The sequence below is a fragment of the Hypanus sabinus genome, chromosome 18, assembly GCF_030144855.1.
Source record: "Hypanus sabinus isolate sHypSab1 chromosome 18, sHypSab1.hap1, whole genome shotgun sequence".
NCBI lineage: Eukaryota > Metazoa > Chordata > Chondrichthyes > Myliobatiformes > Dasyatidae > Hypanus > Hypanus sabinus.
Genome location: NC_082723.1, coordinates 63,326,309 through 63,340,598, shown reverse-complemented (window position 1 = coordinate 63,340,598; position 14,290 = coordinate 63,326,309). Strand labels below are relative to the sequence as shown.

Below are 14,290 nucleotides of genomic sequence, written 5' to 3'. Positions count from 1 at the left end.
ATCCTGTCAGCTTGAACCACTCTGGCCATTGTCATTAACAAGGTGTTTTTGCCTACAGAACTGCGTTAACTAGAAACTTTTTTTTAAAACAATATTCTCTGCAAACTCTAGAGACTGTTGTCCATGGAGATCAATAGTTTCTGAGATACTCAAACCATCCTGTCTGGCACCAATGATTATTCCACAAACTCAGTTTAGATCACATTTTTCCCCATTCTGATGTTTGGTCTGAATAACAATTGAGCCCCTTGACCATGCTTTTATGGATTGAGTTGCTGTCACATGAATAACTGATTAGATATTTGCATTGATAAGCAGAGGTATAGGTATATGTAATAAAGTGGTGTTAAATTCTGGGGCTGCCCACTCAGTTTTGGTCCCCACTAGACACCGTGACTCCTAGTAGCTGTTTGCATGTGACAGCAGCTACACCCCACTACACTGCTTCACCAGACAGGCTAGATCAGGTGAGGGTAGACAGCAGTCTCATACAGGTGGGACAGGGCTGACTGGGTGAATGAGATCTACAATAAAATCCAACAGCTCGGAAGGCAGTACTGCAATGCTCCATGGAGAGCAAAGGACATGACAAGGCACAGAAGACAGTCATCCACTGCAACTAAGCAAGACCCCAGTTTGTTACACTCAGTCGTACTAGTGAACCTGGGCTTCGGAGGTCGAGAGAGTGGAACTACCTCAGTGCAACGGCCTTTTCACTTTAGAAACCCTCCCACACAGGTCTCCTATCATTGTCAAATATATAAAATAATTAGAGAAATAGATGTTACATAGTTGAATTGAGATGCATTCTATATTGAATAGGAGCTCATTGCTAGGCAGGCAAGAGTGCAGTGCATTTACTATTTGAGTAATATTGTAAATATATTGCTTGTTCACCCAATTATGTGATATAGGCAAGAAGTATGTGAATGGCATATGTCATTACAACATCATGTCATATGAGAGGGACTCACAAAAAAAGCGTAAGAAAAACTAAGTAGACAAGTATCCCTACTCCTACGTTTTTCTTTAGATTAGGTTCCAGAATTACAAAAACATAACACCTTCAGCCAAAATCTATCCTTTGATCAAACATCCCACAAGAGAACAAGTTTCTTATTACCTCAGACCAAGCAGATAGAAATGAGCCAGGTTTAAACATGTAGTCTGAATTCTGTATTGTATTGATGAGCACATAATGCACTGATGTGCACATAGTATATTGATGAACACTCGTCTGAATCCAACAATTCCAGTTCAAATCTTGATGGAACCTATTCATTCTTAATTTATATTGTTTTGATAAAGTATGTAAAGGATTAACAGTCAGTTAAACAATAGCAGCCTGTTTTTGTGTCAGCAGCTGATGATCAACAGATGTGCCATGCTGAGCCATATTTCTTCTTGCAGTTAAAGTGCTTCAAGGTCCTTGTCTTTGTGCAGTCATATACCACTCCAGCCTGTCCTGTGTATGTGGCCACTATATCTATTCTGTAATTTATCTCTCTGTACTGTCGTGCACATAAAGCTAGCTCCAGCTTGGTATGTGTGGAGGTATATGAACAACTATATCTATTCTGCAAGAGGAACTGCCAGTAGGTTAGTGGACTGAGCAACTGAGTGATGGGTGGTGGTTTGACTGACTGACTGACTGAAGTGCCCCAGAGGGTTTGAATAAAGAGTTTATACTTATATGGTCTCTGAGTGAGCTTATCTGGATTCGACTTCCACATTTAGTCATGAGTGGAAGATCATTCTTAGTAGATTCTAATTTTCTTTTTAAAAAAGCTTTAAGACATAGCAACACTGCTTTCTCAAAAAAACCTGCTCCTGCAATTCCTGTTATTCAAGGTCTAAATCAATGGGCTTTGATAACCTTCCGTGCTTGACTGAAGTAGCTCATTTAGTGGAAATGACATTTCATTTGTTTAAGGTGATAAAAGAGTGAAAAAATTTTGATGATAGGAGACATTGGAAAAAGCTTTCACTGAAATGTACTGTTTTCATAGTGCAGTAGTGAACACTGCACTTCTGAATCAGTGATCCCAATCTGAATGTGTCAAATCTCAGTACTTAATGTAATGGTAGATTTGGGACATGCAAAGCATGCTGGCTAGTTTGTTACTCAAACCGAAAATGTAGCCTTTGTTGTAATTGTTTGTCCATGCTAGAGTACCTCTGAATGCACAGCAAGAGGAATTTTGCAGTTTCCATGTGCAACCTGTAGAGTGCAGATTGCAAGACCAGATCTTCCCTTGACAAAGCTACACAAGCCATTTCTGATTAATCAATAGGTTTCAATAGCTACATTTAACATCAGAGAAATGTATACAATAGACATCCTAAAATTCTTTTTTCGGTTTTTCCAAGTGTTGTTGTCGCATCTTCTCTGATGAGACTTCTAAGATAGACTTATTTACCCTTATCAATAGATTACCCCTCAAAGTACACTTTATACAACCTTGAGATTCATCTCCTTACAGACAGCAACAAAACAAAGAACCCAATAGAATTCATTTTTAAAAATTGTCATACAGCTAATGTGCAGGAGGCAAAAAAACAAATCGTGCAAACAATGAAAATAAGCAAATAGCATTCTGAACTGAAGTTTACAAAATTAAATCCAGACACAAAGCCAGGCATCACCTTCAGCTGATTTAGGAACAGGCCACATCCTCACTTCAGCACAGAGCCGAGTAAGCATCCAAGAGCATTGAACTGAATCGGCCCGTCCTTCACCTCAGGCCACAACACCTTGACCTTTTCAACCTGGCTCGGTGCTTAAATCGTCCCTTCCTTGCTCTCAGCCAGGTGCCCTGCTACCTTGAATCGGCCTGTACCCAGCCTTTCCAATTCGACCCAGTGCTTAAATCAATCAAACCTCAGGATTTTTCTCATTCTCAGGCCTGGGCTCCACCTCAACTCTGCCTTGCCACTACTTAATTCTCAACTACACCCTTTCCATTTCACCACATGTTTGCCCTCTACTCTAGTCTTTGCAACTATAGGGTCCCACTGGCTTTCGTTTCTATTGTCTCTTGCTTATTCGGTCTTCAACTTCTACCTCGAGTCTCCCATCTGGCACCCATACTTCTGCCAAAGTAGCCTAATTTGCAAAAGATTAAGTAATCACTGCTGTAAGGAACTTGGTCCCTGTACTTTTGAGATATAGCACATCTGGCATATCAATCATACCTGCCTAGAAATGATCAGAAATCCTCACCCCTGCAGTATCACACTGCCCGTGCATTCATTTGCTTCAGCGTCCAATTTCTGTATTTGTTAGCATACTGCTCTGGGAGCAATCCCAAGATTATGTCTTTAAGTTCTTCCTCAGTTCTCTAAAATCTGCTTGTAGGACCCTCAACCCTCATTCTACCTATTCAATATGTACTAATGTGGAACTCAGCTTCTGGTGCTTCACTCTACTTCATAATGTGCTGCAGATGTTTAATGATATCCTTGATCCTAGGTACCAGGGAAGCAATATACTGTCCTGGTTCTTGTTGCACTCTCCAGTATCCAAAAGGCAGTCTTTTGGTAAGGAGAGTGAACTTATGGACTCTGGTCTATCTACCTGCTCCACCGAGACTGCCTGGTGGTAATTTATAACCACTGTCTAATCAAACTATGGCATGACTACTTTCTAAATAGTCTCAGGCTTGAAGATGTATTACAATAACTTCAGTTGTCACTGAAACTTAGAAACACAATTTGCTGCAACTGAAGGCATTTCCTGCAGATGCAATTATCTAGATTATTGAGATCACTAAGAGCATTCACTTCTTTCCACAAGGCACAGGATGGCCACCCCATTCCATTTTGAATTGCAGACAAGTGCCAATAGATCCCAGGGTCATATTTACATCGATAGGATAATGTTGGGGGTGAATGATAAGCTATGAATACTTGCACAGAAATCCAGATGCTTCCATGAAAGGCAAGTGGAATTCCAAGGAGACCATTTGCACAGAACTACAACATGTTAAGTCAAATAGAACCAGGGTCAATGACACATTCATTACAGAAAGGACAGTTCCCTCAGTACAGCGGAGCATTGGGAGGGGTATGCTTTCCCTTTTGAGATCAGAGTTTTATTTGTCCAGATAGGTGACAGCAAGATCCAGCAGAATTCAAAGGGACCAACAGCAGAATCTCTGTGGCCAATCTTAGTGTTTGTATTATTTCTACTTCACTCATTTAATGGGATTACCATCAATCTGCACCTTACAATTTTTGTTGATCTTGCTTTGTAAACCTTAAAATCACTGTAAGCTTGCAGACATTTTGTTACCCAGCTAGGCACATCAGTGCAATTTCGAATGAAATACCGGTGATCTACATTGTTCGTCTTTTATGATTAGTCTGTTTGTGTTTCATACTGTATTACAGGTCCACAATCCCATATCCGAAATTCTGAAATTCAAAAACCTCCAAAAACTGACTTCTTTTTCGCCAACTGCTGACGTCACTCAGGTGTGACATGGCAGCACAAGCAGAGGCCACCAGACGTCAGTTGCGGCTCAGCGCTCATACTGGTTACACGTGCATTTCCTATTCACTGATATTCTGTGTCACTGTTGACTTTGTGTTTAATTTCACTGTGAAAATGTCAAAAAGAGCTGCAGATACCCCTATGGGTAACAATGAGAAAAAGAGAAGGAAACATGTATCATTATGAATAACACAGAAAGTAGAGTTATTACAGAAGCTTGATCATGGTGTGTCTGTGCGGCGTCTTACTGAAGAATGTGGTGTCGGAACTACCACTGTATATGATTTAAAGAAACAAAGACAAGTTACTGGAGTTTTATAGTGACAGTGACATTCTACATTTATTCCAATAAGTCATTTACCATGTGTTTGATTCGGTTTGTTTGAAGCTGTATATTTTATGTTTTATTGAATGTTTTTGATGGAAATTAAAAAAAATGTCTTGTCATTATTCCCTAAACAATACAGTATAACAACTATTTACATAGCATTTATTAGGTATTATAAGTATTGTATTAGGTATTATAAGTAATCTAGAGATGATTTAAAGTATACAGGAGGATGTGCGTAGGTCTGGAGCTCCGCTGGACCCTAAAGTCCACTCACACTGAGCCAGATTAAATAAGGGACTTGAGCATGCATACGTGTTTTTTTTGGTATCAAACACCCTTTACATTAGTTTCATTTTATTCCCCCCCAACATTCAAAATTGTGTTTATTGCACAACAGACATAATGAAAAACAGAACTGCAGCCGCATCACAGACAAGTTTTTTACACCCTTAGTTACTGAAATTCTGCAACTCACAAGAGGGCAATAAACCTATCAATCCACACAGGTTTTTTGACTTTGAAAGGAAACTTGAGCACTCAGGAAACCATTCAGGAAGATTGTGCAACCTCTCGAAGGCAGGTTGAACCTAGGTCACTGCAGCCTTGAGGCAGCAGCTCTATTGCTGCACTATTTTGCTGTCCCCATTCATTTTTTCCCCAAAGCACAACAAAAACACCGATACCTTGTCAAATAACATCCAGCCGACGTACTTCAGATAGCCGTCATTAAGAAATGAGTCACTGTAGTGCTTCATCCATATACCAATTTCCTCCATACAGATGGCACGTATCTCAGCAATCAAATCCCTGCCAAGTGAGTGCAAAAGATCAACAATACATGGCTACATAGCACAATACTCATCACCAATACTTCAGTAAACATATTCAACACTTAATCACTGGCACACATTCAGTACAAATGTGCCTCAGGATAACAACTAGATTACAGAAGGGTCTTGTATTTAAGTAGCTGCAACTTACCGATACCTATGGACAAACACTCCCTTAAAGATGGCATTCATCATGTTTTCAACCTCTTCCTGATTCTGCAGCAACTGCAAAACAAGACAAGAGCCATTGTACTCTATGGAATATGAGTTGTGGTTATAGAGAGCAGTACTACACTCACACTCAATAACAGGTAAATGAATTTTCTTGAAAAACCGACAAATGCCAAAATCGAAATAGAAACAAAAATTGCTGGAAACTTTCAGCAGACCAGATGGCATCTGTGGAAAGAAAGTGTCAATTGAGCATTCTATACGCAGGTAGCGAGTGTATTTCTGATTGCCTAGCACTTTAATTCTCTATGTCAAATGCATTAAAAAAATCAATAAATTTTTTAAAAAAATATATAAAAAATAAAAATAATTCTCTATGTCACTCTCAATTTGACCCAACTGACATTCTACAGTGATGGAATGAGGACCAACACAAGCTTGGGAAACAACACATCTGCAGTTTTCCAGACTCAATAACAAATACTCCAATTTTAACCCTTTCTGTCTGTATCAAACAGATCATTTCCATTGCAAGTTGTCCAGTCATTTCAGCTCAGTTTTCCCTCTCCCCATTGGCCTGCTTGGCATGTCACGCAGCTCTGATATTAGTAATAGAACAGGTAAAGGTGCATAATTATAGCAGTTCAACAACACTATGAATACTTTGATCACTTTGCACTAAAATAGACTTTGGTGTAATTGTTGCTTTCTTATCAAAACTATGTACAATTTATGATTTCTTCTGAATAATGCTTGTTATGTACCTGTGATACTGCTGCAAGATTTTCCATTGCACCTGTACCTGTACACATGACAAATTCCACTTTGACCGTGTCCTAACTGGCCATTTACTCATTTGACTAGGTCTCACCCTAACATGGGTACTTAAGCCCCATCCATCCACGTTCTCTCCACTGATGAGGGTCTATGACCTGAAATGTTAACAGATACTACCTGACATGCTAAAGTGCATCATTTGTTCTGTTATTTCCCACCCTGCAGTGGTCATTCATACACACACGAAAAAGTACTGCCATTGCTCACTACTTGCTACTCACCTCTTTGCGTTTCTGTAGCAGCATCTCCAGGCGATCATTGGCCCTCTTGCCTGCTGCCTTGTTCCGCTCAGTATCATACTGACGCTGATTGTTTTCTTGGTGAACTTTCAGATTCATGGCCACATCCACCAGAGCTGTCATCAACTTCATTGCTGTCACACCAGAAATAATTATTAGTGGCAAATAGCAGGAAAGCACCATATGCCCCCCAACTAGAAACTCCATCTAGCCAGCTACACTCCTGAAATCCTGGAGCTGTCCTTCATCCACTAACCCCCCCCCCCCCCGCCACCATTTGACCTCAAATGCCACGCAGCACTCCACATACGCCCAACCTGACCACAAATGGCCACGCCCTTATGAGAAAACCTAATGTCAGTGAGAATGGCGCAGTATTTAACAATGCTACGGATAGACCATGTAATACTAACCAGCCAGTGTGCTGGTGTGCCTGAAGGCACGGACCTGTGAATCGGAGAGTCCAGTCAAGAGGGAAATCACCGTGTCTACCATATACTCATCGTAAATGACATTGTACTGACACTGACGCACCAGCACAGCGATGAATTCACAGAAATTTTGCCGGAACTTCTTCCATACAGGACCAGCCATTGACAGAGGGTAATCAGCACTGTCCTGCAATGTAATAATATTACACGTCTTACAAAAGCTATACAGTATAAACAATAGCAAGGAGAAGCTTGCAAACACATCCCAGATGCTGCTTACAATTGTATAAATTGTGGAGGCAGACTGCACAGGTGTAATGAGGCTGGAAGATAATGCTCAGTCAGGGCATCAAAAGATATGGCAAGAAGGCAGGTGCATGGGGTTGAGTGGGAGCCAGGATCAGCAATGACAGGCTGAATGGCCTAACACTGCTCCTATGTCTTATGGTTCTTTACTTTTGGACCCCTAACCTTGGGGAAAAAGGCTATTCACCTTTTATATGACCTCCCATGATTTATTATCTTCGAGCTCACCCCTCAACTTCCTAGGCTCCAAGTCTATCCTAACCTATCCAGCCTCTGCTGAAAACCAAAGGCCTCCAGTTCTATTAACATCCCTGAAAACCTTCTGCGCTCTCCAACTAAATGGCATTCCCACAGCAGGGTGACCAAAAGTGTACGCAGTACTCCAAAGAGTGCTCTTAACAAGGACTTGTACACTTGCAACAAGAGATCTCAACTCCTGTACTCATATCTGACCAATGACTTCATGGGCACTCAGTCTATTTGTGCCACCACTTTCAAGGCATTATGTACCCACTAACTAAGTCTTCCAATACTCCCCAGACTCTTATTGCACAGGTCCCAGCCTGGTTTGTTTAACAAAATGCAACATGAAGTCACTGGCAGCTTGTTCCACTCTCATGACCCACTGAGTGAAGATGTTTCCCCTGATTTTACTTTTCACCTTTCGTCCTTAACCCATGATCTCTAGCTGTAGTTCCACCCAACCTCAGTCCCTTTACCCATCTATATCCCTCAATTTTGTTTACCTCTATCAAATCTCCTCTCTGTATTCTACATCTCAAGGAATAAATTCCTAATCTATTCAATCTTTCCTTATAACTCACATCCCCCAGACCCAGCAACATCCTTATAAATTTTCTCAGTACTTTCAACCTTGTTTACATCTTTCCTGTTGGTAGGTGACCAAAACTTCACACAATACTCCAAATTCGGCCTCACCAACATCTTATACGACTTGAATATAACATCCCATCTCCTGTACTCGGTACTCAAAATTATGAAGACCAGTGTGCTTAAACCTATCTACCTGTTATGGCACTTTCAACAAATTATGGACCTGTGTTCTCAGATCCCTTTGTTCTACCACACCCCCAGTGCCCTACCTTTCACTGTGTAAGAACTCCCTGGTTGAACTTACCAAGAGCAACACCTCACACTTGTCTGCATTAAATTCCATCTGCCCTTTCATCAGGCCAATCTTGCAGCTGATTCAGATCCCGCTGCAAGCTCCGATAGTCTTCCTCGCTGTCCACTACACCTCCAATCTTGGTGTCATCTGCAAATTTGCTTATCCAGCTAATCACATTCTCATCCAGATTATTAATATAGATTTCAAACACCAATGAACCTAGCACCGATCCCTGTGGCACTCCACCGGACACAGGCCTCCAAATTACAGAGGCCACCATCTACTACCACTCTATGCATTCTCCCACAAAGCAAATGCAACTTACTATGTCATCTTGAATGCTGAATGACTGAACCTTCTTGACCAACCTTCCATATTGCACCTTGTCAAATGCCTAGCTAAAACCCATATAGACAATATCCACTGTCTTGCCTTCATCAACTTTCCCGATAACTTGCTCGAAAAACTCTAAGATTGGTTAGACATGACTTACCATGCACAAAGCTACACTGACTATCTCTAATCAGTCCATGTCGGTCCAAAAACCTATATATCCAATCCCTTAGAATACCTGCCAATAACTTTCCCCACTATTAATGTCAGGCTCACTGGCCTGTGGTTTCCTGTTTATTTTGAGTTTTTCTTAAACAGCAGAACAACATTGGCTATCCTCCAATCTGCTGGGTACCTCACCTGCTGCTAAGGGTGATTTAAATTTCTGTGCTCGGGCCCTGGAAATTTCTGCACCTCCTACAAGATCTGAGAGAACATCTCTGTCAAGCCCTGGGGATTTATCCAACCTAATTTGCCTCAAGACAGCAAAAACCTCCTCTGTAATCTGAATACGGTCCATGTAGTTGACAATGCTTTGCTTCACTTCTATAGACTGTCCGTCTCCTGAGTAAATACAAATGCAAAAAAATTCACCTCGCATATGTCGCAATTAACTCCATCTGCTATTCCTTACCTCACTGGCCCAGTTAATAAGACGCCATTGTACCTTGGATAACCTCCTTCACTGTACCACCAATCTTAGTGTCATCTGCACACTGATTAACTACGTCATCAAAATTTTTGCCTTTCACACACCATCTCCTCTACAATTCTATATAAAAGTCTATTTGCTGTATCATAAGTAAAATGCAATCTTGTATATTAAGATCATGAAAAGGGAGGGAGAGCAGCTAGATGTCTTGGTACATATTGATATCAATGACATAGGAGGGAAAAGCAAAGGGGTCCTGAAAAGAGAATTTATAGAGCTAGGTCGAAAGCTGAGTAGCAGGACCTCCCGGGTAGTAATTTCTGGATTGTTGCCTGTGCCACATTGCCAGTGAAGGTAGAAACAGGATGATCTGGCAGATTAATGTGTGGCTGAGAAGATGGTGCAGGGGAGCAGGGCTTCAGGTTCTTGGATCATTGGGATCTCTTCTGGGGGAGATGTGACCTGTTGAAAAGTGACAGGTTGCACCTGAACCCGAGGGGAACCAATATTCTCGCTGGCAGGTTTGTTAGAGCTGTTGGGGTGGGTTTAAACTAATTTGGCAGGTGAGTAGGCACCAGAGTCAAGGGACTCAGGATAGGACGGACGGTAAAATAGCAAATATAGTGTACAGTTAGACTGTCAGGAAGGGCAAACAGCTGATAGGACATAATTGCTGCCAGCAGGGCAAGTATCAGTGCATTAGGGATGCAGAATCAAAAAGGGTAGCAAACACAGTACTCAAAGTGTTATATCTCAATGCACAGAGTATAAGAAATAAGATGGATAATCTTGTTGCATTATTACAGATTGTCATATATGATGTTGTGGCCATCACTGATCCGTGGCTGAAGGATGGTTGTAGTTGGGAGCTAAATGTCCATGGTTACACATTGTACCAGAGGGACAGGAAGGTAGACAGAAGCAGTGGCGTGGCTCTGCTAGTAAAGAATGGGATTAAATCAGTGGAATGACATTGGATTGGAAGATGTTGAAACTTTGTGGGTTGAGTTCCAAACTTCAAGGGTAAATGGACCCTGATGGCAGTTATACACAGGCCTCCCAAAAACAGCTAGGTTATGGACCAGATTACAACAGGAAATAGAAAAGGTGTGTCAAAGGGCAATGTTATTATAGTCATGGAAGATTTCAACAAGTAAGTCAATTGAGAAAATCAGGATGAAAATGGATCTCAAGAGAGTGAATTTGTTGAATGCCTACAAGATGGTTTTTTAGAGCAGTTTGTTGTTGGGACTGCTAGGAGATCAGCTATACTGGATTGAATGTTATGTAATGAACCAGGGATGATTAGGGAGCTTAAGGTGAAGGAACCGGAGACAGTGATCACAATATGAGTGAGTTCAACTTGAAATCTGATAGGGAAAAAGTAAAGTCTGACATAGCAGTATTTCAGTGGAATAAAAGGAAATTACAGTGGCATGAGAGGGGAGTTGGCTGAAGTAAATTAGAAGAAGATGCTGCCATGGATGACAGCAAAACAGCAATGGCATGAGCTTCTCGGAAAAATGAAGGTGGTGCAGGATAGATGAATTCCAAAAATGAAGAAATATTCAAACCGCAAAATAGTACAACTGTGGCTGACAAGGGAAATCAAATCTAATATAAAAGCAAAAATTAGTGGGAAGACAGAGGATTGAGAAGCTTTTAAAACCCTACAGAGAGCAACTGAAAGAATCATTAGGAGGGAAAAGATGAAATATGAAAGCAAGCTAGCAAACAATATCAAAGTGGATAGTAAAAACTTTTTCAAGTACATAAAAAATAAAAGAAATGAAAGTGGATACAGGACCACTAGAAAATGAGGCCGGAGAAATAATAATGGGTACAAGGAGATGGCATATAAATTAAATGAGTCTAAATTTGGCATCAGTCTTCACTGTGAAAGACACTAGCAGTGTACCAAATGTTGAAGGGTGCAAGGGAAGAGAAGTGAGTGCAGTTAGAGGTGCTCAAAAACCTTAAAGACCCAAGATTACACAAGTCACCCAGACCCGATCAACTGCACCCTAGGGTTCTGGAAGAAGTAGCAGTAGAGACTGTGGGGGGCATTAGTAATGATCTTTCAAAACTCATTGGCCTCTGGCATGGTGCCGAGGACTGGAAAATTGCAAATGTCACTCCATTCATTAAGAAAGGAGGAAGGCAGCAGAAAGGCAATTATAGACCAGTTAACCTGACCTCAGAGGTTGGGAAGATGGTGGAGTCAATTGTTGAGGATAAGACTATGAAGTACTTGGTGACACAGGACAAGATAGGACAAAGTCAGCATGGTTTCCTTAAGGGAATACAGATCCGTTGGAAGTCTTTGAGGAGATTGCACGCAAGGTAGATAAAGGGGAAACAGTGTATGTTGTATACTTGGACTAAAAAAATGCCTTTGACAAGGTGTCTCATGAGGCTGCTTACCAAGTTGAGAGCCCATGGTATTACAGGAAAGTTACTGGCATTAGAGCATTAGCAGACTGGTAGGAAGCAGAAAATGAGAATAAAAGGACTCTCTCCAGGTTGGCTGCCAGTGACTAGAGGTGTTCCACAGGGGTCAGCGTTGGGACTATTTTTTATGCTGTATATCAATGATTTAGCTGATGGAATAGTTGGCTTTGTTGCCACGTTTGCAGATATGAAGATTGGTGGATGGGCAGGTAGCATTGTGGAAAGAGGATGCAGAATGACTTAGATTAGGAGAATGGGCAATAGAGTGGCAAATTAAATATAATGTTGGAAAATGCATGGTCATGCACTTTGGTAGTAGAAATAAATGTGCAGACTATTTTCTAAACGGGGAGGAAATCCAAAAATTTGAGATGCAAAGGGACTTGGGAGTTGCTGTGCAGAACACCCTCAAGATTAGCTGGCAAGCAGAGATGGTGGTGAGGTAGGCAAATGCAATGTTAGCATTCGTTTGAAGTGGTCTTGAATACAAGAGCATGGATGTGATGCTGAGGCTTTATAAGGCACTGATGACGTCTCACCCAAAAGATGTGTTGGCATTGGAGAGGGTTCAGGGGAGGTTCACAAGGATGATTAAGGAATGAAAGGGTTATCCTATGAGGAACGTTTGATAGCTCTGAATCTGTACTCACAGGAATTTAGAAGGATGAGGGGTGATCTCATTGAAACCTTTTGAATGTTGAGAGGCCTTGACTGAGTAGATGTGGAAAGGATGTTTCACATGGTGGGGGAGACTAGGACAAGAGGGCACAGCCTCAGGATAGAAGAGATTCCATATAAAAGAGAGATAGGGAGAAATTTCTTTAGACAGAGGGTGGTGAACTTGTGGAATGTTGCCACAGGCAGCTGTGGAAGCAGGCTGTTGGGTGTATTTAAGGCAGAGCTGATAGGTTTTGGTTGGACACTGCATCAAAGGTTACGGGGAGAAGGCCAGGGAGTTCGGCTGAGAAGTGGATAAAAAGATCAGCCGTGACTGAGTGGTGGAGCAGACTAGATGGGCCAAATGGCCCGATTCTGCTCCTATGTCTTATATCTCACTATATACCTCATCGAACTCCTCCGTCATCTTCCGAATTATCTCTGCATTCTGAAGCTTTCGGAACATCTCTGAAGTAATGACACCTAAAGTGACAGAAAAGTAATATATAATGCCTTCCCCCTCAATCATATTTATCATCTCCAAGACTGACCCCTTAACAAAAACAGACCACTCTGTTCAAGTTTGATTCCAGACGAACAAAAGGCAAAGTGCTACAGGAAAGTAGCCTTTTCCCCTCCCTAATGCTCAATTTTACAGAAAGTAACTCCTCTTGCACAATTTGGAGCACTGCACAAACACATTAGGAGCATTCCCACGCAGATCTGGTGAAGAGCTCTAAAACGCAGGAAGTTTTTCGATGGGAGTCCTTTACTGAAGTACTACACAGATGTAACAGAAGCGTTCCCAGAGTCCAGCGAAGAGCTTTAAAAACCCTGTCTCTATGAAAGAGGAGTTCTGCCCAGTGGAGTAGTCATTGTGGGAGCGGTTATTGTTGGAGTAGTCTGGAGTTCCATTCCTCTGCCTTCACATCTTACCTTCCACTTACAGCCCATTCACTCACACCCTCTAATCTCCCCTCCTGTCCTCTGACTACTAATGTTTTGGCTTAACAGGGTTTTGGTGAGAACAGGCAGACACAATGTAAGTAGGTAAGTTTATTCCTTATTTAAATCTGTGAGAATAGGGGGTATGTATACAGAGCCAGTGTTCTGCTGTGGGTGTTGGATATGGGATTTTCAGGAGACTTCCAGCCTCCCCAAAAGCCATATCTGCACCAGGTGCATCAAGATGCAGCTCCTTAGAGCCCGAGTTAGGGAACTGGAACAGCAGCTAGATGACCTTCAGTTTGTTAGGGAAAGTAAAGAGGTGATAGAAAGGAGCTATGGGGAGGTAGACACCCCAAGGCTGCAGGAGACAGATAAATGGGTGACCATCAGGAGAGGGAAGGGAGAACATCAGATAGTGGAGAACACCTCTGTGACAATCCCTCCCAACAATAAGTACTCAACTTTGAGTACCGTGGGGGG

General features: G+C 41.7%; 1 protein-coding gene across 4 annotated transcripts in view; it reads right to left on the bottom strand.

Moving 5' to 3' along the window:
* The window catches only part of LOC132407672 (cohesin subunit SA-2-like), a 98,017-nt gene that overhangs the window by 54,125 nt on the left and 29,602 nt on the right, over positions 1-14,290 (bottom strand). For all 4 annotated transcript variants that reach the window (XM_059994509.1, XM_059994511.1, XM_059994510.1 and 1 more), the window contains exons 9-13: positions 13,269-13,345; positions 7,317-7,521; positions 6,886-7,037; positions 5,808-5,881; positions 5,510-5,633 (exon numbers count right to left, since the gene is read on the bottom strand). In XM_059994509.1, coding sequence (XP_059850492.1) covers positions 5,510-5,633; positions 5,808-5,881; positions 6,886-7,037; positions 7,317-7,521; positions 13,269-13,345 — 632 coding nt within the window. The remainder of the gene's footprint in view (positions 1-5,509; positions 5,634-5,807; positions 5,882-6,885; positions 7,038-7,316; positions 7,522-13,268; positions 13,346-14,290) is intronic.